The sequence below is a fragment of the Triturus cristatus genome, chromosome 3_1 (genome assembly GCF_964204655.1).
Source record: "Triturus cristatus chromosome 3_1, aTriCri1.1, whole genome shotgun sequence".
NCBI lineage: Eukaryota > Metazoa > Chordata > Amphibia > Caudata > Salamandridae > Triturus > Triturus cristatus.
Genome location: NC_140583.1, coordinates 219,920,632 through 219,947,290, shown reverse-complemented (window position 1 = coordinate 219,947,290; position 26,659 = coordinate 219,920,632). Strand labels below are relative to the sequence as shown.

Genomic DNA, 26,659 nt, shown 5'->3' with positions numbered 1-26,659 from the left:
CTCTTCCAGGTGCCAATTTCAAGTTTACCCGTCTCTGATTCATGGGCCAAACTCTCTCTGCTTCAGTGGCCCTGCTGCTCTCCCTTCGAGTACCCTGTGCACTACTTCCTTCTTCAGCAGAATTTGACTCGACTCCACCCACAACAACACTTTCTCTGTCTGAGTCAAATTCGGGACTTCGATTTACACAACCCCTTTCAGCTCGGTCTAGTGCACAACCAACTGCATCAGCAACCCTTACAGCTTGGCTTGCCCTCTCAGATGGCTCTGCCACCTCAGCTGGATTCTCATTCACGAGAGGGGCTGTATCCTCCAAGGGTGCTGGAACTCTGTGGGTATGGGAGGCATGCACCCAGTTCGGCAGTCCCCCACACTTCACTGCCGTGTTCGTAACCAGTATTACCTGGTACGGACCACGCCAACGAGCATCCAGGCAACTCTTCCTCACATGTTTACGCACAAGCACCCAATCCCCTGGGTATAGGTCGTGGCACAGGTAAGAGACCTGTTGGTATACACGCGCTATATAAATTCCCCTACAAATACAAATACTTGCGGCTGGAACAACTGCTGCTTGCACCTGCTGAGACACAGAACGGACTACGTCAGCCAGGCCCTTACAGTAGTCGAGAATCAAGTCATCAGTGATGTTAACTAAAGCAGTAGCAGGTATTGCTGGTACTCGCATTGCTCTCCCCATGAGTATCTCATGAGGTGACAACCCAGTCCTCCTCTCGGGAACACTCCGGAGGCTCATGAGAACTAAGGGAAGTGCATTGGGCCATTTCAGAGATGTCTAAGAACACACTTTTGCCATCCGTGCTTTCAAAGTCCCATTAACTTGTTCCACAATCCCAGAAGCCTCTGGTCGATAACTGCAATGCAATCTCTGATCCACACTTAAAGCAGCACAAAGCAATTTCATGATCTCACTATGGAAATGTGTCCCTCTGTCTGACTCCAAAGAGGTTGGGAACCTCGGGATAAGTTCTCTCAGTAACAGTTTAGCTACGGTGAGTGTGTCACATCTACGTGTTGGGTAAGCCTCCACCCATCTTGAAAAGACACATACTGCAACTAAGATGTACCTCAACCCATTGCATTTGGGCATCTCAATGAAATCCAACTGCATCCTATTGCAAGGCCCTCCTGACCTCCCAATGTGGCCCAAAGTCACAGCAGTTCTCTTTCCGGCATTCATCTGCTGATATGTAACGCACCTCTGACACACAGCTTCAGCTACTGCACGAAACTTCAGATTGTACCAGGTCTGTCGAAACACTCGCATCATCGCATCTCGACCAAGATGTATAGCACCATGTATCAGTCGTGTCATTGGATTCAACAAACATTCTGGCAACACAGCTCGTCCATCATTCGAAATCCATACATCCACATCTCCCTCTTCACATCCAGCTCGTATCCAACTGTCTCGCTCCTGATCAGTAACTTCCTCCTGCACCCGTTTTAATTCCTCCCATGTATCAGCCATGGTCAACATCATGCTGAGGTCGGTTCTCTCTTGGCTCTTTTCTACATGGCCTTCAGTAAATATGCATTCATATTCTGCGCAAAACCGGGCAACTTCATCCGCGTAAGCGTAGCTATTAACCCGCGACACGAAATCATTCCCCTTGCTTGCTTCCAACAACTGTCTCACATATTCCCCATTTCTGATGGGCGAACCAGAAGATGTCATGAACCCCCTCTGTGACCATAACTGCCTGATATCGTGAACAACACCAAACCCGTACTGACTATCGGTGTAGATCATTACCCGAATCTGGTCAGCAGCCAAACAGGCACGGGTCAAAGCAATAAGTTCAGCCACCTGCGCGGTGTATACTCCTTCTAAACAAGCGGCTTCAACCACTCCTGTGATGGTACATACAGCAAGCACTGTCTCTTAAACATGAACCGTCCACGAAGAAAATTTCATCGGGGTCTGTGAGCGGCTCATCAACAATGTCTGGTCTCGGTTTGGTGCACAATTCAGTCACATTGAGGCAATCATGGTCCTCACAATCTTCATCATCTACGGTTGGAATAGGCAATAACGTACCAGGATTTAAAACAGAACACCTCTTCAACGTCACATTTCCTGCAGCAAGTATGACTTGCTCAGAGCGAGGCAATCGATTATTCGTGAGGTGCTGTGTTTTAGTCCTTGTCATCAACAGTTCAACAGAATGTGGTACATAAACTGTAAGCGGATGACCCATTACAATACTCTCGCATCTTTCAATACTGACACCTGTTTCAGCAATGGATTTGAGACATCCGGGCAACGCAGAAGTTACTGGATCTAAAGTAGCTGAAAAGTAGGCAACTGGTCTACGGACACCTCCATGACTCTGAGTCAAGACTGCTAATGCACAACCTTCCCTTTCACAGCAGAATAAGGCAAATGCCTTATTGTAATCAGGCATCCCCAAAGCTGGGGCACAGCACAAAGCTTCCCTCAGCCTCAAGAATGATCTCAAATAGTCTTCGTCCCATGGTACCGGATCACTCACATCCTTACGCGTCAGCCGTTGTAAAGGCTTCGCTTCAAAGGAGAAATTGGGAATCCATTGGCGACTGTAGCCGACCATCCCCAAGAACATCCTGACTTCTCTCTGAGTGGTAGGCACAGGCATATTCATGATAGCCTCAATACGGTCCGGTGACACCTTTCTCCTGCCTTTCTCAATTCTGTGGCCCAAGTACTGCACTTCACTCAGGCAGTACTGCAGCTTGTTAGGAGACACCTTGTGTCCATTCTCTGTCAGATAATTCAGTAGGGCAATTGTATCAATCCTGCAAGTGTCTTCAGTCTCCGACGCAACAGGCAGATTGTCAATGTATTGCACCAGAACAGAGTTCTGCGGCAACACAAGACCTTCAAGATTCTTATTCAAGATCTGATTGAAGATAGACGGGCTCTCCGTTTACCCCTGTGGGATACGACACCACGTTAACACACAATTCTCCAGCGAAAAAGCAAAAAGAAATTGGCTTTCCTCATGTAGAGGAATCGAGAACAAAGCTTGACATAAGTCAATCACTGTGAATCATTCAGCTTCACATGGGATCTGAAACAGGATCACAGACAGCTTCGGTACCACTGGACAACATGGAACAACTATCTTGTTAATCTTTCACAGGTCTTCTACGATCCTGAACTTCCCACTTGGTTTCTGTAGTCCCATGATAGGTGAATTGCATGGGCTACCCATGATCTCCTTTAGAATTCCCTGCTTGACCATCGACTCAATTACAGGTTTGATCCCTGCAATAGTTTCAGGTGACAAATTATATTGGGGCGTGCTAGGGATGTCCACATTTGGCTTAACCTGAATTTTCACTGGGTCTACACCCTTGACCAATCCGATCTCTTCTCCACTGAGGTCCCAAACATCAATTGACACGGAATCCCTCAGATCTAATGGGAGTTCTTCCACTGTCAATGCCGGATACATTTCCACGCACACACGCTGATTCACAACCTTGAAGGTCACATCATCATCCCTCGTCTGTACTTCTACTCCCTTTGGGGTACAATAAATGGTGCAATTCAGCTTGCACAACAGGTCTCTACCTAACAGGCAAACTGGACTGGAATCACACACCACAAACTGGTGCCGATCTCTGAAATTTCCTATCTTCACTGGAATTGGCTCGGTCAATGGGCTAGTCATTTTCTTATTTGCTACACCAACGACTTGGATTGACTGTCCCGAAAGGGATAGGTCAGGGACTACTGCAGATCGTACAGTAGACCGAGTAGCACCGGTGTCAACCAAAAAGGTTGTAGGGTGACCATCAATGTCTGCTTCCACAAATGGTCCCCTCTGATCTACCTCCAAGACTGCTCCAAGCGCGCAGTCCTCTTCCCCTCTCAAGCACGGTCGTGCCAACGGATCTGGGCTATATTCCTCACCCCCTTCAAACATGGGCATCTGTAGGTAAGTTCGGACTCCCTGTTGCGTATTCGGTATCCTAGGTGATTGAGGAACCTGCATCTGCGGAACACCAGACCCCCCTTTGACCATCTTCGGTCGAGTCACTGTAGGGACCATGTCCGCCACAGGAACCTGAACTACCTCTCCTTCTTGCTGTATCTGATTTAACAGGTTCAAAGGACACTCGCGTTTCCAGTGTCCGATCTGGTGACAAAGATGACACGCAGTGGTCTTTTTCAATGTCGCCACATCCATTCCTGTCTTAGGATCATTTGACTTTGGTCTTCCCTGACCCTGGGCATTCTGGTTTCCTCCTTGATTATTTCCCTGTTTTCTTCCTAATGTCCCTCCATTAGGCTGTCCCTGAGCTGTTTGCATCTGAACAAGCATCAATTTGTCTTTCAACTTCCTGTGCTTTGATTCTATCTCATCACTACAGTACCTAGCATACCGTAAAATCTCATTCACTGGCTTATTCTGCCAACAAATCAAATGCTGCTGTATCATGAGACTAACTTCTGGCCTCAATCCCAACACAAATTTCGAAACAAATGTTCTCAAACTGTCCCATGTCCTTCGTGTCTAACACATCTAATCCACTGTACTGTTTAAACGCCTGCAAAAGTCTTTCATAAAACTCATGCTCCGTCTCTTTTGGCTCTTGCACTGTCCGATCTATGTCCTGAGGTGAGATTTTCGACTTCAACCATGTGATCACCTGCTCGAACTTTTTCATTACAGTGGGCAACGGACCATTCGAGATTGGGTCCCTGTCAGGCTCTGCGGTTGGCCACTCAAGAGCAATTTTACATGTTGACCATAGATCATTCGGAACCACGATGTCAAATAATGTGTTCAAATCAATCCACAACACCTTCGAAATTTTGACAAACCGATTAACTTGCGTGTACCACTCAACGGGCTTTTCCCTCAACCGGGGAAAATCATTTGTGAATGCAGCCAAATCACCCCTACTCCACAGTACATGCACATGTCCTCCATTCTGTACCTCTCGTAATGGGAAATTCCCTATCTCCGTCATCCCTCCACCTGGGGGTGGCATCTCTCCTATCGTTCTTCTTGAACTTTTCTTCTTGAACCATCTTTCTTCCCACTTATCAAGCGTGATCCATGCACGCATTGCTATGATCAAATCCTTGATATGGGTTCTCAAACCCATGTTTTTTTTTCTTCCAATTCCTGATCACTATACTGCAATCTATGACTTCCTTGCAAGTCCACATCATACTTTTTGGCAAATTCTGACAACTTCTCATGTGCAGTTTGTGCAGTTTGTGCTTTGCGAGTCACATCCTTCGCTACAAAGAGTAACTCGTCTTGTTCGTACATGCATGTTCTCTCAAGAGGCAAGTTCCCACTTATGATCTCGTCTACCTCTGCCTTTAGCCTCACAACATCTACCATTTTCCCCTTCAGGGCTCCCTTCAGTACTTCCCTATAAGGTGCACCATCCCTTTCATCATAATCACCTTCCCGTTCCTGAGATCTACTCTCTTCTGACATACTCATAGGAACTGAATGATTCACTATCGTGCCTCGTTCACTTTCTGCTGTTCTCACACTCTGATTCCGATTCCTCACTGGTGGTGCCCACATGCGCAAATCTGATCTTGACTCGGCCAAAGACCTCGGCCTCACTGGTCTCACTTCTGTCTGTCCCCTAGAGGAGTCTGCTGTAGCTGGCAATGGCGTACTCCATTCTATAGGCTTTGGAGTTTGCTCCATCCCGCTCACTGCTCCATTTCCTTCAATCACACTCCTCGTTCCTACAACTGACTGCACTGAGCTTCCAACTTTCTCTTGATCTGGGACGTAAACAGAAACAATGGGTCCAATGGTGACCGGTACCTTTAGAGCATCCGGTAACCGCGCACCTCTCCCAACCTCTGTGCTGGCTATAGGCTGATTTCTAGTACTCTCAGCTCCTGTCGAGATCTTCCCTTCTATTCTCTCTTCCGACTGAGTCGGTACTCCACTGTTCTCTTCTGACTGAGCCGATTTTCCCTCGCAAGGATCGGGATAGTGTGGAGGTGGTCTCTCGGACAACAACCTCTCTAGCAGGCTATCATCTGTGTCACTGTCATCATCATCCTCTATTCTCCTTATCCTTGAGCCATCAGTTTTTACCAGTAAGGGATACAACCTGTCTCCTTCTATCGTTTGCACTCTCCACCTTTTCTCTTCTGCAACCCATCTTGCATTCTGGATTGCCTTAATCGACTTTTTCACCCTTTCCTGACTTCGATCCCTCTTCCTATTATGCGCTGCTCTAATCCATGCATGCATCGCTTCAAACTGAGGTGGTCTCGGCAAGGGTCGTAATGCCGCCATCACAGATTTCAACTGGTACAACACTTCCAATCTAAATGAGCCATATCGCGGGAAAGCTAGCTCTCCTTCATTCTGGGTCATTTTATGCCAATTTTCAAGCCAAATTATAGTATGCAACCCTACATTTCTTGCCATATAATGCGCTGGAGTATCTGCGGGAGGGGCCTCTTCTCCCCCACGAGTAACCACATGTTTGTCACCTCTACACAATTCTCGGAAAACATTTCATGATGAACAAATTTCAATCGCACACAATGTTTTCGTTTACTTCCTGATGTCAAACCCCACCAATAACACCGCAACTCACACCAACCGACCTATCACAGCACGGCACCTTCTGACGTCACCTGTCCTCCGCTTGCAGCAGTTCCCCTTCTTCACAGCACACATCTCACCCGTGCATTCGTCCCATTCATACGCTGAAATATCCGTTTGTCCCAAACAAGTTACTTCTCTGACTGTCCGTCCACAGTCTTTCGAAGTTGTCGACCTCGGTTGGCAACTGTCTGTCCACGTCCGGCCAAACAATCACCTCTGATAGGTTACAAATACTCAAATTCCACGTACAACAACCCACGACCAGCGTCGGTTTCTCACGCACTCACACATTCACTCCCCCTATCTCGGTCCAGGTGATCGATGACGTCTCACTATCCCCTTTCGGTGGTCAACAAAATCTACCTCGGGTGTCTTCTACACCACAATCGATTAAGCTACTCGTCGAGCCTAAGACTTTCCCGGGCTGCCCGCACTCACAGCCTGATCTCACAATCACTTAACACTCACTCCAACTCCGCAAGACATCACACATCAAAACAACACCGCAATCTACAACATCTCACCCTATTCATACTCACTCCTCCACGAACTGCTGCTTTCCGCCGCACTGCTACTCTCCGTCAATCTCCATCAACCGCCGTCGTCCGCTGCTCGCCATCTGATGAGTCACCATCACTTGACTTCTATGGACCTCGAGGATCTCTTATCCTAATCTAGATCTCCCCTCACTATCAGAAATAACCATCCTCTGCTGCCAACTGATAAGGCTGGATTCTTGCCTACCTGGTTAGCTCCAAGAATCCTCACCGGTCGCCAGGATCTTTTTATTTGCCAGATAGCGTGGAGGGGATGAACACAATTATCAAAATATATCTACCACAATTAGACTTCATTTGGAAAGGACCACTGACTCCGAATCTAAAATTTGTAAGATTTTATTACAACCAAAAACAACTGAACATACAAGCACCTCAAAACAAGGTGCAAAAGGTAAATGGGCACTAATACAAAAGCTAGCCTACGTAAGATTCTCATCCGACTCAAAAGGAAAAGAATTACAGATTCCAAAATCATCAAAAAGGCGATTGTAAGGCCAATGTCTAAATTGGGAATCATTAGTCAAAAGAGAAGCGTTAGTCTGTCCCTACTCTATCTTTAAGGTGACATCCCTACTTAACATTCCCATCCCAGGCAAGAGAATCAAGGGAAAGGTGTCAGAAGTGAAGACTCCTTTAAGAAGTGCCTTCACTTAGTCAGAGCTCGTTCTAAGATGCTCCTTCTAGCTTCCCGTCTAAACCTCATCTGCTCCACCCACGGGACACTGTCCCTAATGCAAAACCCCAAAATCATCGAACACGCCCTTTGGCACACCTCCTCTGCCAGATCTTCTCTAGGTAGTTTTCCACAAAGTTGTCTTGCCTCCAACGACGGTGAGCTTGACCTTGGGTCCCAGGCACCTTGCGCAGCAATGTATCTGTCTCACATTCCAATGCACTCCCCTGTTGGCTTCCCACAGCATCCTAACTCCTAAAACAAAGATCTATTCTCCCTAACGAGCTACATGTCCTTGCACCTGCAACAGAAACATGGGAACGGGAAAAGCCATTTCACATCTTTAAGATTTTACATTTCCCTGCAACCCAAAGCCTTTACCAAGGGAATCATTTTCGGCCTACAACATTAGCTAACATAAGGAATGAACAGGCCTTCTCTTTAGCATGTAGGTGATCAGGCCTTTACACATTAAACACTATTAAACCACACTCTAAGCATTAGTTCACTATTTTCATATATATGAATAAGCAACCTACACGTAAACATGGCACACGTTTAGCTTAATACATTGCATTGTACGAAAACTAATGATTATTCGTTTTGTTGAATACATTCACAATAACTTGCAACGTTGATCCTCACAAAAGCATTATTACATTTCTAATCACCTCTAAGTTAAACGATTACATCAAGACATTTCTATGAGACTTTTAAACATAAATTGATTAATATGCGGGTGCTGACTAACGGTCAATATGATGCACCCCTACAAATTTCAGAATCTTGCGACGCTCTATCACACAGTAAAATCCTGGTCAGCTGTTGCCACTTGAAATATATAATGCTGAATTATTTTGTTATGTTTGGCACTCATAGATAACCCGCAGCATGAATCCTAGATTCAGAATCCAGTTAGATCCTGCTACAACATCACAGAAGTGGGAAACAAAATAAACATGTTTTCCTCTGCTGTGATATAATAAGGGGAAGCCCTCTCTTCCCATGCACTATCTGACATATTTCTGTCTATGCAGGTCTCTGCAGACCCAGTCTGACAAAGCAAATTCAAAGCTTTAATGATTCGGCTCTTATAAAGTTAGTCAGTGCTGCACCTGTATTTCTCTCTGCCTCATGAAGAGCAGAGAGCCCGGCTTTAGTGGAGAGTAGGGGAGAGTGTAACTTGCTTAATTCCACATAACATATATCCTGGGATTGCAGGCGAGTGCCCCAGGTGCAAAGTGGACTCTGCAGATGTGCTACACATGTTCTGGAGCTGCAGACCCTTACGCCCTTACTAGGACGCCATACTCTCCGATGTATCGAGTGCCACAGGCAAGGACTAACCACCGCCCAACTATGCCTACTAGGTCTCCACACAAATCCCATGACTGGCAAACACACCACTAGCTTCACTGTCCTCGCGCTGCTCTTGACCAAGAGGGTGATAGCAATGCAGTGGAAATCAACTGCTCCCCCCTTGGCCTTGTGTTGACGCACCACGGTACTCGAATGGCCACAGGTGGAGGCCACTGCTCTTCACCATGAGGAGCATCATGGACTGAGAAAATTCCCCCTTGAGAACAACTGGATCCTGATTCTTCGTGATTTTGTACCTTAGTCTACTGAGGGATCCCAACCCCCATAGTCGCTCTCATGAATCACGGCTGCATAACTCTATCCCCCCTCCCCACCAAATTTCTCGGTCTCTTTGTCTCTTCCTCCTACTGAGACGCTTGACCTGATCCCGCTCCTGCCCCGCAATGTCGCCTTCATTCGGAGGATGTCGACTTTTAACGTTTACACCATTGCTGGCATACCTGTGAATGACTCTTGGTGATCTCCTGGGGGGGGGGGGGTGTTTTCCTTCCTTTTATTTTTTTAGTTGTTTGATCCTGTTGTCTAACACGACCCATCAACATGAACACTCGGTCGCCATGCATAAGACTGTGATTTTGAATGTTAAACTGAACTAACTGTTCTCTGCCCTGTGTGTATATCCTACTGTAACGCTCTGGTTGGTATGTGTCAATAAAAATTGGTTTATAAAAAAAAAAAGTACATAATCCCGTGTTGCGTAACCTCACAGAATTACCTACAAATTCTGCGAGATTTCGCAGAATTATATGAGAAGAGTAATTCTACATTTAGCACTATTTTCGTAGCGCAAAAAAATAGACGCAAGAATGCATTTTACACTAAGAAACAGTGCTAAATGCAGCAGTACACGAATAGCGAGCACGAGCTAAAATTTGCTCCTGCTGCAGGATTTTTCCCCCCAAATTGCATGAGCAGGAGTAATCACGTAATTATTGGTAATTCCACATCAAAGAGCAAATACCGCAAGTACTCTTATTGCTCTGTCGTGATTGGAATTGTGCCCAGGCCTAGTGGAGAGGGGAGACAAGGCACAGAGCAAGATGGGTGATAAGAAGCCCTGTATAATTTTGTTATATTTGGACAGTGGGAAAGTCTTCTGAGAAGGTATATCAAGCCTCCTTCTTGATTATCTAGGACCGATGACTCCGTCCTGTAGCCACAAGACCACCCTATACAGAATAGAATAAGTGAAAGGTGTCAAGTGTCTCCTTAAGAGGGTCCCAGGATGGAGCAAATAAAAAACACAAATAGTAAAAAAAAATCTTTGTCAATTCTGCAGCTCTTGACTGGAGATGAAGACTAATTCTGAAGTGCTTTACAAGGCACCAAAAGAATAGAGAAGAGAAAGGAGCCAGCATAAAATACAGAAATAGGATTCAGTAGAAGTTCTAACTTCTAAAAGCAAGAATCTGGAACAAGATAGTAGCGAAAGATGAAAAGTAAGGGACGAATACATTGCTATGCATAGATCACTTCGAAATTCCTCCACATACATGATTCAAAGAAGAGCTAACATGCCAGGAAAAGACTCCACCTCTCTTTGGATTGAGATCCTCGGATAACATTCAATGGGCTGATCCCTTTCCTGGAAATCCTGCCGTTCAGCCTCAAAATTAAAAGAAAGCCCAATTTTGACCACCTTCACCCAGCGCTGAACTCTATAGTTCAGTCGCTGCCATGTATGTTTGGCAATCCAGCCAGCTTGCAGAACATCCCTCCGGATGAAAGCAAGTGCAGAAACACTGCAACAATCCACACATGAGGGCGCCCCACCATGCACTGAGCGCAGCATCAAACAATGTTCTACCGGCAGCGCCTGGAGCGCTCCTCTCTCCTCTGAATACACAAACTGCTCTCAGCATTGCTAACAACTCTTCTCAGGCCTACAAATGTCACACCAGGGGCCGTATTATACAAAGTGCCTCAGGGGCGTGACAGGCGCTTGCACCCCCTTTGTGCGCGCCTGGGGCACATTGATATTACAGAAGGGGCAGCAGATTCTTGTGCAGCTCCTTCTGTAATACTGAAAGCGCTGGTGCACACACAGCACCAACACTTTCTCAAGATGCCATTCCCTCATCTGTATGGTGGTGTGTCACCCCATGCAAATGAGGGAATCCCTCTGCCTCTACCCCCGCTCCGTATTATAGACGCGGGCATAGAGGCAAAGAAGCTGTGAGCTGGCGGGTGCAGTTGCTCACTGCACACGCCTGCAGAGTATTTTTGGGATAGGTGGCAGAGACCAGATATTCTTTTTTATATCTGGATGGAGGAGGAGTTATTGGAGAGAGGGTAGGAGGAATATAGGTGTTTTTTCAGTTTAGGTGGGAGAAGGGAGGGTAATAACACAGGGTGGTGGCAATGGATGGCAGGAGGCAATGTATTATTCTTTTTAATATTTGGGAGAGGAGGAAAGGTTAATGCTAAGGGTGGCTGGATGACCGGTATTGTTTCCAAACTATGAGTTGTTGAGGGGGAGGGATGGTGGGTGGTCGTCAGGACAACAGATTTAACACGGGAAAGTGTACAGATGCGGGTGTTAATATGCTGCCTCTGACTCTCCCTTGTCTCTACTATTTCTGCACAGATGATATCAGCAGGGGAAATGAAATGGGGGCATACATAACATAAAATTAAAGATATTTAATTATAAGTAAAGGGAATGTTTTTCCCCTTATACTTCCGGACATCATAGACAACTCAAGCTTCACTCTCATTGTCTATTTGATGTCACTCCTCTGTAAAAAAACCATCACTGTTATACACACTTACTCATCTATAATTCTGTATTTTTGTTATACTTTTGTCTTAGGTGAATATGCCATCATTTACATGTAAGACATATGTCTGTATAGATCTCAGTCATGTTGGCAGAAAGAAGGAGCTACCTAGTTTGTTGCTTCTGTTTCCTGTTCCTGTAAATCAGCAGGTGGTAGAAATGTGCCTTAGATGCCCCAAGGATGCCTATGAAGAGTGGCAAATTTGCTCTTGTTGTATGATGAAGCAGTTGTGGCTGGCATGTAGGCAGAGTGGGGGGGTGGGCATATGTGGTGTCGGTGAGTGCATGCATGCAAGGTGAGTGGCGTGCGTAAATAAAAAGAAAAAAAACATTTACCTTGCTTGCTGCACGACCTCCGGCGTCTGATGTCCTTCTCGCGCTGGTCTCCTCGGGCTCCTGTAAATTCCCTTAAGTAATCCTGACACTGCTCTCATACTGGCAACCAGCAAGAGAGAAGTGGCCTCTCTCAGCGCTCTCAAGAGTGATGGAGGCCTATGCTTTCTCTAACCGAGCTGTCTGAGGGCAGCTAGAATAAAGAAGTGTAAAATGCGCATGTCTGGCTGACCGTCGCAAAAGAGCCAGCCAAAAAGACATGCGTACATTAAACTGAAGTGCACAACTCTCTGCTGCCACTCAGAAGCAATGGCCCTGCCATGTCTTGACTCTCGTTTCAGAATGGGAGGATGGAAAATAAAATGGTAATAAATTAACTTTATTATCACTTTATTTTTCATCCCTGTGGGCATTTTGGGCAGTTGGTCGACTCTCCTCCATCCTAATGGAGGAGCTGATCCTGATGCCTGGTTTAGGGGACCCAAGTTCAGTAGTGTGGTGGTCAAGACAGCCTACAAAACATGTGGAAGAATTGTAGATAATTAATTTTATGAGACCCCCAGTTCAAACTGCACGTGCATTTCTAAAAGAACAGAAGATGCAGTACAGCTTGTATTTTCAAATGTGCTGGCATTGCACGTATCATATAGAGAAAGGAAGAAAGGCCAGATGTACTAAATCTTTTATGCATTTTTAAAACCTTTGATTTGAAAAATCACAGCATTTGTGACCAGAATATGACAATTCATAACGTGGAAAAAAACACACTGCAAGTCGAAAATGACTTTTCTATTTGCAGAATGCCCCCAGCAACTGATTGGAATTTAGTAACAGGAAGAGATATAAAAAAGGTGTCTCTCTTCTGATGAATCACTGTGCAACTGAAACTATTGATCTGATACCAACTCCCTAGAGGGTCGAGTATCGCATTTGCAAATTGAAAGCTGTACCCGTGCAACAGCTTCCATCATCTCAATGTGTGTATTTCGCTAGCAGTCCCAGACCTATGCCTACTTCGCGATCACATTCACTCGATAACAATCTTTATTTTTAGGTCTCGCCTAGGTAGCGCGCATGCGCTGTCTCTCTGAGACATCCAGTAATCCGTATCAGTGATGAAATTCCGCCTATTGACTTTTTATTGGCTTGGTCACTTGTCAGCTTAAATCTTTTACTTTTGACCGGTTAATCTGTCTTTTAGTTCCTCCTTTATTTGTTTGGGTATGCCTATGCAGCGCCGCCTAACTACTGTAAATCTGCCACTAGTGTGTATTTGTCTTGGAACTATTTTTCGTTTTTGGTGTCGTTCTTAATTTGTTCATGCATGGTATTTTTTTGGGGGTGAACGGTGAGTTTTAGTGTTTGAGATGTCATCAGTGATGTCATGAGTGATGTAATATGTGACGTCATTAGCAGTGCATTGCGGGCGCGAAAGTTATAGTTAGCTGAACTAACTATAACGGGGGAATTTCAATGGTTTTGTATGAGTGAAAAGTCCAGCTAACTATAACGCCCCTGAAACCTATTTTTTTTCAGTGAATTTCTAAGGTTTTTTAAATGCTAATTCCTAACTATAACGTGCCTGAAACCTATGGTTTGTTCAATGAATTTCAAAGGTTTTTTAAATGCTAATTTCTAACTATGCCTACAGAGATAGGACATGTGAAGAAAGAAGAAAAAACGCACAGAAAGAAAAAAACAAAATGCAGAAAGAAACAACAGAAGTCCTCAAAGACGAAGAAAAGTGCAGGAAGAAGGATAACGTGCAGAAAGAACAAACAGAAGAGCAGAAAGAAGCCTTGTTGCAAAATCATCCTGTACCCTCAACTTTTTAAGACGGATACTGGTGGTAACTGAGTCTGACTAACCAGTCCTAGAGCCAGTACTATGTTAAAAGACACTCAGAATACAGTGAAAACACCTACATACACTAGGGAACACTATGCGTTGGGGTCCCCCTGTGATTAGCATGACCTCCTCTGTAAGCCCATAGTATATAAAAGGGCAGGGGATTAAAACTACCTCTTAAAAAGTGCCACAGGGCGTGTTTGCACATGTCACCTCAGACCCCGTCCCCTCCCTTCCCCACTGTGTAAACACGCCCTGTGGCCGTTTTAAGTTGGGAGATTAAGTCCCCTTGAATCCTGAGGGTCCCTAGGGTCCAACTAGACCACTAGGTACCTCCAGTAAGCGCCACAGAGCTGCGTTGCAGAGAGAAGTAAAAAGGGGCACGGCCTAGACCACCTCTCTGCAACGCAGCGCAGTGGCGCTTACTGGAAGCACCTGGTGGGCTAGTTGGCCCCCAGGGTCCCTCAGGATTGAAGGGGAATTATTTCCCCAACTTAAAACGTGCCACAGGGCTTGTTTGCACACGTTAACTCGGGCCCCGTCCCCTCCCTTCCCCACAATGTAAACACACCCTGTGGCCGTTTTTTAAGCTGGGAGATTAAGTCCCCCTGAATCCTGAGGGTCCCTAGGGGCAAAATAGCCCACTAAGTACGTTCAGTAAGCGCCATTGCAGAGAGGTGTAAAAAGGGGCACGGCCTGCACCACCTCTCTGCAACGCAGAGCAGTGGCGCTTACTGGAAGCACCTGGTGGGCTAGTTGGCCCCCAGGGTCCCTCAGGATTGAAAGGGAATTATTTCCCCAACTTAAAACGCGCCACACGGCATGTTTGCACATGTCACCTCAGGCCCCGTCCCCTCCCTTCACCACTGTGTAAACGCGCCCTGTGGCCGTTCTCAGTTGAGAGATTAAGTCCCCTTGAATCCTAAGGGTCCCTAGGGTCAAACTAGCCCACTAGGTACCTCCAGCAAGCACCACAGAGCTGCGTTGCATATAGGTGTAAAAAGGGGCGTGGCCTCAGAACACCTGTCTGCAACGCAGCTCCCTGGCGCATACTGGAGATACCTGTTGGGCTAGTTGGCCCTCAGGGACCCTCAGTATTGAAGGGGAATTAATTCCCCAACTTTCAGCTGGCCAGGGGGCGCGTTTGCAGAGTGCTGCAAGGAGGGGGCGTGGCCTCCGGCGCGATGCCGGCCTTTCATTTATTTTATTTTTTTAAGAAGGAGGGCTGTGTGGCCCCCCTTCTTTTTCTAATTTATTGGCCCTGGGGACCCCATCCCCCAGGGCCTGCACCCTAATTTTTTTTGTTGAAAAAAATAAATGTGGCCCTCCCAAGGCCTTAATCGGCCCGGGGACCCCAACCCCCAGGTCATGGCCATTTAAAAAAAAAATCCATCCCCCGAGGCCGGCCTTTGTTTTTTATTTTTATTTTTTTAAATATATTTATAGAAACACCTAGGACATGCTGGACAAACCGTATGTACCTATCACCATGACGATTTGCGTGATATTCATTTAAAGGCGACTATGCATACAATGAATCCACGTGGAATATATTTACACCGCTTGTGAAGCTCTGACGTGTCTGACGCCCTACCGTGCCTAATCCCGGCGCCCTCGCCGGTGGGTACTCTCCAAGTAGACACCCTTGTCGTTTATTTATACAAACATGGGTAGCTATTGACAGGCACATTTAATACACACGCACACCAAGCCATTCAAAGGGGATTCAACAAAAATTCGACCCAACTATGCAAGAAATCCCCCTCACGGTTAATAAAACACACATCCACCGCCGGATGTGTAATACTTTTTATTTTCCTCTCTGGAAAGGAGACAAACCTCACTTGAGAGTCACAGCGTGCTCCTGGCTGAGCCCAATGCTGTGTTACACCCACCAGTGCCCGCCGAGTGCCACACACCTCTGTGTTGTATTCCACCAGCTAGTACGTATGCTATGACACTCTCTAGCCCATGTGCACTGTAACACACCCCATGAATATGTCATGCCACACTTGCCTTCGCACGGGTTATATTGCCCCATCTAACGTGCCTTCCTTGATTCCTATGTTATAACGAACAGCGCTTTGCCATACATATTACAATCTGGGATCCATATCTTTCTCACAGTGCATATGCAACGTTACACTCCCCAGCACATATTTTATATTACAAATTTAGAGACTAGTTAGGTTACACAACACTGCCCTGTGCATATTACGCTCCAAGGCGCATATAGCATAGCACGCGCTAGTGCCTGTGCTATCTGGCGCTCTCCAATGAATCCGTCATTGTGCACAATGTATTGCATATTATATTTCACTCCCGGTTCATCTTATATCACACTTTTTGGTGCATAGTTTATACCATATACTATATCTAGTTTTCATTTTCAATCGTGCTCTCAAGACTATGTTCTATATAACACTGCGTCCACCTACCCTTTTCACGGGCATTACATTTTGCGATGGGGGTGGAGGGTTAGGGGGTGTTTCTGCCAAGTGAGCCCGGAGTCACAGTGACAAACGTCCTCTTCTTCCTGAATAAAAGTGAGAATATGCTGCATACTTGTTCATATTTTAAGTAGTTTGTACAGACACACATTTTAAAAACAATAAAGTTCCTAATACCCACCTTCTCTGAACAGTTAGCTTGCTGCCCCATCCACCTCCTCCCTATCCTCTGTTGTCTGAATCCATGGACTAGCCTCCTCCCTCCTGCCATGCATGGTCCGATGTGCTGCCACTGTCCTCCATTTAGCATGATGTACCAGTCAACTCCTCCGGCCCTCCATTGCCCAATTATATGGCCCATCAATGACCTCCTGCTTAGCCTCTGTGCTTAGCTTGCTACCCCTATTTTCCTTCCCCCTGCCCTCCGATGTCTTTGTGCATGCCCCTGCTCCATCCTTTTTGCCCACCATGTTCCATGGGCCTGCCACTCCTATCTACTCTGAGTGTTCTGTTGAGCTGCCACTCCCCTCCCACCTGCCTAGCATTGTCAGATGACTGTATCCTGTCCCTGCCACCTCCACCCTGCCTGTCCACATGCCATGCCCCTATCCCCTTCCTCCTGTCCTCCATGGTCCATTTTACTGCCACACCCTTCTGCCCTCCCTGGTCTGTTGTGCTGCAACTGCTCCTCCTGCCTGCCCCGCGTGGTCTGTTGTGAGGCCCCTTCCCCTGAACTCTCTTGTCTGTGCCCAGGTCCTGACCCTCCCTTCTATCCTCCATGGTCCTTTGTGCATGCCCCTGCACCCTCCTTCATGCCCATCATAGCCATTGTGCTGCCACTAACCCTCCCGCTTGCCATGCATGGTCTTCTGTGCTGCCATTGCCCCTCCCACCTTCCCTGTGTGGTCAGCTAGCTGCCCCTGACCGCCTCCCACCTTCCCTCCATGGTCTGTGTGTATGCCATCATAGTCTCATTGTTGCTCTCCATGGTGTGTCTTGTTTCTAGTGCACATCCTGCTAGACCTCCATGGTCATCTTGCTGCTCCTGCCCTGCCCCCTTGCCCCCAGCCCTCTGTTTCCATGTGCAGACCCCTATTCCCTCCCTCCTGGCTTGTCTGTTCCATTGTAATGCCCCTGATCCGTCCCTCTTGCCCTTTATGGTCGGCTATGCTGCAGCTTTCTCTCCTGTCTGTCCATTATGGTCAGCTAGCTACAATTGCCTCTTTCCCCTCTGTTCTCTGTTGTCCATGTGCATGGTCCTGTCCCCTCCCTATTGCTTTCTATGGATTGTTGTGCTGCACTCCCGTCCCGCATGCCCTGTGTGGTGTACTGTGCTTCTGCCAACCCTGATGCCTGCCCTGTAGGGTCAGTTTGGTGCACCTCTCCATGTCCCTCCTGTCCTCTGTTATTCAAGTCCATGTCCCTACCCCAATTACTCCTGCCTACCATGATACAATGTACCATACTTGCGAACATTTTGAACTTGGTAAGAGGGAGATTTTGAAAAAAACTGGGGTATTCGTTTTCCCCTTTGAGTTACATTGAAAAAGAGGAGATTGTAGAGAGGAGACAGATCAAATAATGCCCATTTGAGCTTAAAAACATTGGACATTTCCTGGCTGAAACGGGTCTGTTGACATGTACGGTTGTACTACCACTGCCTCTTCCTTCTGCCCACAATGGTCTATTATATTGACACAGCCTCTCTTGCCAGTCCTGTATTGTTGGTTTGTTGCCCCTGCCCCCCTTTCCACTGCCCTCCATAGTCTGTTGTGCTGCCACTGCCCTTCCTGCCTGCCCAGTGTGGTCAAATTGTTGCCTCTGCACTCTCCTACCTGCCTTCAATTTTCAGAGTCCGTGCCCCTGGCCTCTGCCTCTCAACAGTATCCCAATGAACAACTAGATTGCTAACATTCTATATTTATTACAAAAGTGTGGAACGCCTCACGTCATCTTGATGTAATCAAAACTGTAATACCTAGAGCATTTCCTTTAGAAATATATGAGAGGGTCTTATTTGCATCACAATTATGGTTAGTGCTCTAAAAAACTAAAATGAGGACATATTTTCTGAGTTTTCAAATAGCGACAACAAACATTTAAATTATTTGTAATCTTTATGTTTTTTTATCCAGTTGACCACTTGATTAAATGTTGCACCTAGGGGAGAGGATGTGGTGTTACTTCCAGAGCTGCAGACTTTGCAACTGGGGAACTAGGTTGGAGATTCTGCTTCAGCTCAAAATTCTGTGATTCTGGTCAAATCACTTAATCTCCCCATGTCTACAACCAAAATGAATTTGATCTTGTGTGATGTAACCAATGCTCATGTAAAGCACTCCAATACCTGAAAAGTCTGCACTATATAAAACTGCAAACACACTAAAAATAAGTGTTTTGCACACTTCTGTCATTGGGCTACATGTGGGCTACATCTGGATGATATTTGTGCTGCATTTGGGCTCTTTTGTCTCTGATGGCCATCTTGGGAGATTTATTTGTTATGATGTTTCCTAATTTCCTCATTTACTGCAGTCTCCTCAGTAGGAAATGCTTTCAGTTTTTTACTTTGATTCCATCAAGAAGGTATTCAGATATGTCACACATTTGCCATAAATTCTGAATGTTAGCACTCTAGTTGCTCATTAGATCACTGTAGTAAAGCTACTGCTCACCACGGAAGTCTGCTGCTGGTATTAAAAGTGCATGTTTCAGTCTGCATATCAGAAGTTTTTAATGAAATAGAAGAGGATTTGAGAAGTCACTCAAAATGTGCCCTAATTTTTCTTTCTTCAGCACTAATCATAATTTCTATGGCAAAATGAACCCCCTGATTGTGTTCCTTTTTAAATTAAATGTTTTAAGTGTTACCAGTTAATTCCAATCAAGATGGCTTCAGGTGTGCCGTACTTTTGTCATAAGTAAGACAGTAAACGCTCTAGTTGTTCTTAAGAACACTCTGGGACATTCTCTCATTGGGCTATACTTGGGCTACATCTGGGTGATATTTGGGCTACATTTGCGCTCTTTTGTCTCTGGTGGCCATTTTGGGAGACTTATTTGTTATGAAGTTTCCTAATTTCCTCATTTACTGCAGTCTCCTCAGTAGGAAATACTTTCAGTTTTTTATTTTGGTTCCATCAAGAAGGCATTCAGATGTGTCACACATTTTCCATAAATTCTGAATGTTAGCACTCTAGTTGCTCATTAGATCACTGTAGTAAAGCTACTGCTCACCAGGGAAGTCTGCTGCTGGTATTCAAAGTGCATGTTTCAGTCTGCATGTCAGAATTGTTTTATGAAATAGAAGAGGATTTGAGAAGTCAAAATGTGCCCTAATTTTTCTTTCTGCAGCACTAATCATAATTTCTATGGCAAAATGTACCCCCTCATTTTGTTCCTTTGTAAATTAAATGTTTTAAGTGTTACCACTTTATTCCAATCCAGATGGCTTCAGGTGTGCCATACTTTTGCCATAAGTAAGACTGTTAGCGCTCTAGTTGTTCGTTAGAACACTCTGGGACATTCTGTCATTTGGCTATACTTGGGCTACATCTGGGTGATATTTGGGCTGCATTTGGGCTCTTTTGTCTCTGGTGGCCATCTTGGGAGATTTATTTGTTATGACGTTTCCTAATTTCCTCATTTACTGCAGTCTCCTCAGTAGGAAATACTTTCAGTTTTTTACTTTGGTTCCATCAAGATGGCATTCAGATGTGTCACACATTTGCCATAAATTCTGAATGTTAGCACTCTAGTTGCTCATTAGATCACTGTAGTAAAGCTACTGCTCACCAGGGAAGTCTGCTGCTGGTATTCAAAGTGCATGTTTCAGTCTGCATGTCAGAATTTTTTATGAACTAGAAGAGGATTTGTTAAGTCACTCAAAATGTGCCCTAATTTTTTCTTTCTGCAGCACTAATCATACTTTCTATGGCAAATGAACCCCCTCATTTTGTTCCTTTTTAAATTAAATGTTTTAAGAGTTACCACTTTATTCCAATCAAGATGGCTTCAGGTGTGCAATACGTTTGTCATAAGTAGGACTGTTAGCGCTCTAGTTGTTCTTTAGAACACTCTGGCAAGCTGCAATAGAACACAAAGGAATCAACTGACAGTCTCTGCCCGTGTTGGATGTACATGTTTACTGAGAATGTCAGACTTCATTCTCACATGACTGAGAAAGATAATGTGAATTTACAGAAAATATGCTCTCAGTTTAGCTTATAGAGCACCTTCCAAACCTCTGTGGGAAAAGCATGAGAAAATAGTTTTCTCTCAAACACGATTCATAATATCACAGCAGAAGGCTTTTTCATATGGTAAAATCACCTTAGAACACACCACAATTCCTAAAATGAGTATGGTACCATCAACAAATGATTTATAATGTAACTAAAGTCTTAAAACCTTCTATTAACTGCAATGCTTTTTAATGAGGTGCTATCATGTATATTGGTCCCAAGATGGCTGCCAACACTTCTTGGATGAAGTACTGACCGCCAATCAGATCTCACGATGAGATGTGTGGTTAGGCTCCGCCCAGATATATCTATCTTTTTAACTCTAATTTTCTCAGGAACTACTGAACGGATTTACACCATTTAGGCAAAAGGCACGAGTCTGAACTGAGGACTATCTGTTTGCCAAATTTGGTGTAATTCTGTTCAGCAGTTCGGGCTGTAGCTGCGTCAACCGGTCCTATGGGAAAATGCATGGGGAAAACGTGTTTTGGGACCCCCCTTTTTTCTCGGCCCCCGCTTGACAAATCACCGCGAAATTTTCAGGGTATGAGCGGACCTGAGCTGGCCAAAAGTTTGGAACATTTCTCGAAGATTCGTCAATCGGCGCTAACGTTATTCCAAATACAATGTTGCAGATTTCCTATGGAGAATAGGTCCTAACTATAACTACCTACTGGCGACTGCCAGTAGGTATATATATATATATATATATATTATCTACTGGCGGCCGCCAGTAGATAGTTATAGTTAGGACCGAGTTTCCATAGGAAATCAGCAACATTCTATTTTGAATAACTTTGGCGCCGATTGACGAATCCTTGTGACATTTTCAAAATAGGTGGGGCGCTCCGCTCCGCTCCGCTCCGCTCCTTCCCTGAAAGTCTCGGGGGGATTCCTCAAGCGGGGGCTGAGAAAAAGGGGGGGTCCCAAAACGCGTTTTCCCCATGCATTTTTCCATAGGACCTTTAGTCCAAGCTGCAGCCCGAACGGCTGAACAGAATTACTTGAAATTTGGCAGAGATGTAGTCCTCAGGTCAGGGATGTGCCTTTTGCAGGTCTGGTGTAAATCTGTTCAGTATTTCCTGAGAAAATGGCATTTAAATCAATATATATATCTATAGGCGAGCTCCGAGCGCGTACCGTAAGCTTACCGTACGCGCACGCTGCCGTGCGCGAGCGCGATTCTGATTGGTTGTTAGATCTTAGTAAACATTCGAATCGGTCGAAACCAGGAAGAGTCGGCCGCCATTTTGCCTCTCGCAGTCTGAGGGGGTGAAAAACAAAGGTGGATAACGTGAAAAGGGGGCAGGCTGGACAGTTCCTGACCCCCTCGCCTTGGTCAGGGGGTCCCAGAAGGACCCCCAAGGGCTAAAATGTATTTACATTTTTTTACAAAAAATCGCAGAGTGCGCGTAGCGTACGCGCACAGTAGAAACGGAAAAATTCCGCGAACTACGTAACGTAGGCGCGCACGGTGAAAAAACTTTAAAAAAATAAATAAATACATAAATTAGCATTTAAAAAACCGTACAAATTCACTGAAAAAACCATAGGTTTCACACACGTTATAGTTAGGAATTAGCATTTAAAAAACCTTGCAAATTCACTTAAAAAACCATAGGTTTCACACATGTTATAGTTAGCTGGCCATTTCACTCGTGAAAAACCAATGAAATTCCCCCGTTATAGTTAGGTCAGATAACTCTAACTCGCGCGCCTGCAATCTAGTGCTCATGACGTCACATATTACATCACTCATGACATGGTCAGTGGCATTACTCATGACATCACCGATGACATCATCCTTGTGATAGAGTGGCGGTTGCGCGAGTTATAGTTATCTGACCTAACTATAACGGGGGAATTTCATTGGTTTTTCACGAGTGAAATGGCCAGCTAACTATAAAATGTGTGAAACCTATGGTTTTTTAAGTGAATATATATATATATATGTTTTTTCTGTGAACATATATATTTACTTACACATATAAATACAGAAATAGATAGACAGACACAGACAGTGAGAGATAGATAGACAGATATAGATAGATAGATAGATAGATAGATAGATAGATAGATAGATAGATAGATAGATAGATAGATAGATAGATAGACAGACAGACAGACAGACAGACAGACAGACAGACAGACAGACAGACAGACAGACAGACAGATAGATAGATAGATAGATAGATAGATAGATAGATAGATAGATAGATAGATAGATAGATAGATAGATAGATAGATAGATAGATAGATAGATAGATAGATAGATAGATAGATAGATAGATAGATAGATAGATAGAAGGACAGACGGATAGACAGATAGATTGATAGACAGACAGACAGACAGACAGACAGACAGATAGATAGATAGATAGATAGATAGATAGATAGATAGATAGATAGATAGATAGATAGATAGATAGATAGATAGATAGATAGATAGATAGATAGATAGATAGATAGATAGATAGATAGATAGATAGATAGATAGATAGATAGATAGATAGATAGATAGATAGATAGATAGATAGATAGATAGATAGATAGATAGATAGATAGATAGATAGAAGGACAGACGGATAGACAGATAGATTGATAGATAGACAGACAGACAGACAGACAGACAGACAGACAGACAGACAGACAGACAGACAGACAGACAGATAGATAGACAGACAGACAGACAGACAGACAGATAGATAGATAGATAGATAGATAGATAGATAGATAGATAGATAGATAGATAGATAGATAGATAGATAGATAGATAGATAGATAGATAGATAGATAGATAGATAGATAGATAGATAGATAGATAGATAGATAGAGAGAGAGAGAGAGAGACAGACAGACAGACAGACAGACAGACAGACAGACAGACAGACAGACAGACAGACAGACAGACAGACACGCTTGGGAAGAACCTTGTGCAGCACCCAAAACTAATAGATACATGATCCATTAGGGCTGCAAGCCTGAGTGTTGGAAACCAGACCTAGATCACGTTAAAAGCTCAGGTGCCACACTTAGGTAACTGGAGGGTGGCGAAGGCTCATAGAGGGGAACTAGTAATTAGATGTTGAGACAGACTGAGCAGACTCTACAGATACTGCTTTCATCTGGAAATTCTGATTTAGACTATCGGCTCTCATCCAGCAAGAGAGGGCTGACATGCGGTGGGTGACAATCTGAGCTCCCTGGACCAGGCAGGGACAGAACTACTGATGAATCGGTGTGTCAGCAGATTATGAGAAAAGTCAAAGTGGAAAGACCTAATGCATGATGCAAGAGAAGCAACATTATCATTAACTTCAGCTGGGGTAAGAGAGGAATCTTGTAAGAGGTTGCATGTTATTGGAAGGAGGCCAAGGGATGCTAAAGGAAACAGATTACAAGGAGACTCCGTCCATAACGAATGAAAAGGATGTAATGGCTGATGATGTCAAATGCGGCCAATAAAACTGACTGCATGAGGTCATGACACTGTGACACCAAGGACTCACCTCAGGCCATCCACGGCCACAATAAGGATGGGCTCTGTTCTTCTGGCAGATGAGAAGCCAAGCTGGAGAGGGTACAGGCATTTACTTTTAAGCAAAGAGATATTTTAGTAGTGACTGCTCTTGCAGTGATATTGGCCATAAGTAGGCAGTGCGGTGGTTGGCATGTACAGAAGACCCAACTGAATATCTATTGATCAGTACAAACAATGATGGTGTTTTTGAAGAGCCAGGAAAAAGTCAGAACAATATGAAAACTTGAAAAGCAGTATGAATTGTTTCAGCAATAGATATTAGAAATTTTACAGAACAGAGATTGATATGATAGATTGAATGCTAGAGATCAATGCAAAAAAATGCACAAGTAATCGGAGAAAATAGGGACAAGCGAAAGGCTACTTGTTTCTTCTTGTGAAATTCACATGATACACATTATGCAAGATTTCATAGGTCCAATATTGTCCTGAATGTTGTCACACACGTCACTGTTGGAAACAGGAACTGTCTTGATAGAAAAGTAAAATCGAGTCCGAGAGTAATTTTCTCCTTGAACTAGTTTACTCCTTGAATTTCTATTTCATGCAAATAGTCAAATACTCAACAGAAGCAAAACACGAAAAACACACATTTTGTATAATTTTCACAAAATTACGCAAATTTGAATTCCTTGCAGCACCTTTTATGCACCCAAGAGTGGAAAGAAGAGTTTTTTTCAGAGTTGTTAGCAGTTTTTCCCATGCAGTTAGGATTTATTAGATCCTGTTCAAAGCACCTTTAAATTCCCAGGTGGAAATTTTAGTTGAGAAAATAAAAATTATTTCTATTTGACCAAATTGATAGTGTCTTGCAGTTTTGTTTACCTTATCTGTCCTGTTTGCATAATATGAATTTGTTGTTTCTTAATTCTATAATATTAATTTGCAATGGGATTGTAGCATGGTTGTTGTATCTTTGTCTGTACATAAAGTGCTGACTTTGTTGGCCTGCTATCTTCCTATCGCTGTATCACATAAATCAAGTGAAGTATATTTGAGGAATGAGTATAACATCTATTTTATTGCCCTTCTTTACAGACCTTTGGAGCTGATGATGTTGTGTGCACACGGATTTATGTCAGAGCATGAAAAACTATACTGAAACCCCCCCAAGGTTTGACAAAAGGTTTCCAAGCAGGCGCCATTGAAATGGCGACACCGGAAGTAGCTGTCTCCAGTATTTCAGATGCCCGTGAACAATCCCCTTTGACAGTGTGTTTCATATCAACAATGTTTTTGCATTTGATTGCTTTATTTTTCTGTGTACATTGCATTTTGTAGATACAAAACCTGTATTCTGTGATGTTATTAAATTTGTTGAGCAAAAAAGGCAGATTTTTTTTCTATATGCTCTTTAAATACACTTGGAAAAATATTGCCATTCTAAGTGAAAGTCCTGTCTCAGCAGTGTACAAGACCCCTGGTGGAAGGCCTTCTAATATACCATCTGGTCTGCCTCTAAAGGATCTGAGCTAGCCCGCGCAAAGTGAAGCGCACTCTACAAGGTATCCTAAAAGCGATATTAGCTGGAAGCCTATTTGAGTTTTTAGCAAGCAAGAACATTTCCAGATTACTCACTGGTAATCTCCGTTCCTTAGTTCCTTGTCTTTCTTGTGACAATCCTTGATACCTCCCCACCGGGACGCTTCGGAGTTAGGATTTGGTTCTTTCAGCTTTTACAAGGTGTCGTTGTGGTTAAGAGAGAGAATTATAAAGGGCAAGAGGTGTGGCAAAATGTTAGTTTAGAAAGAGAAGAGAGGCTAATGTGAGTCTGCAGATTAAACCTTCTCCACTCCCATTTGGATCAAAACATATAACATGGGCTTCACCACACCCATGTAGCATTCAGACCAAGCCTGCATTTTAAAAGGAAAAGCAAAGACATATTTACATTTGAATTATAATTTACCAATTTATATGTCAGTTTAAAAAGGTGCAACCAAAGGGTAAACATTGCTTATTTGTTTGTAAATCTGTAAAGAATAATGTTTATTCTACTAACAATCTAAAAGCTAACAAAGGTTTAGAGACGTTTCTCCAAGTAGCTGTGTGCTTTTAGAACTGGTGGACATGCTGGATTTTATTATCTAGGTTGTTAAAATATATTTTAACACATTGTTCCATGAACTGCCTAAAACGTTTGTCAGTCTGAACACGTGGCTTCATCTCTTTCCTCTAGTTGAGGTTCATGTTAGTCAGATATCATTACTGGTTTTCACACATCCTTATCTTTGGGG

The 26,659-nt window shown here is 44.3% G+C and overlaps 1 protein-coding gene across 1 annotated transcript in view; it reads left to right on the top strand.

The window, feature by feature from the left end:
• CRABP1 (cellular retinoic acid binding protein 1) overlaps positions 1-25,745 on the top strand; it is a 206,867-nt gene extending 181,122 nt beyond the window's left edge. Inside the window, exon 4 of the mRNA XM_085646305.1 lies at positions 25,461-25,745. Coding sequence (XP_085502431.1) covers positions 25,461-25,511 — 51 coding nt within the window. The 3' untranslated portion in view covers positions 25,512-25,745. The remainder of the gene's footprint in view (positions 1-25,460) is intronic.
• The last annotated feature ends 914 nt before the right edge of the window (positions 25,746-26,659 follow it).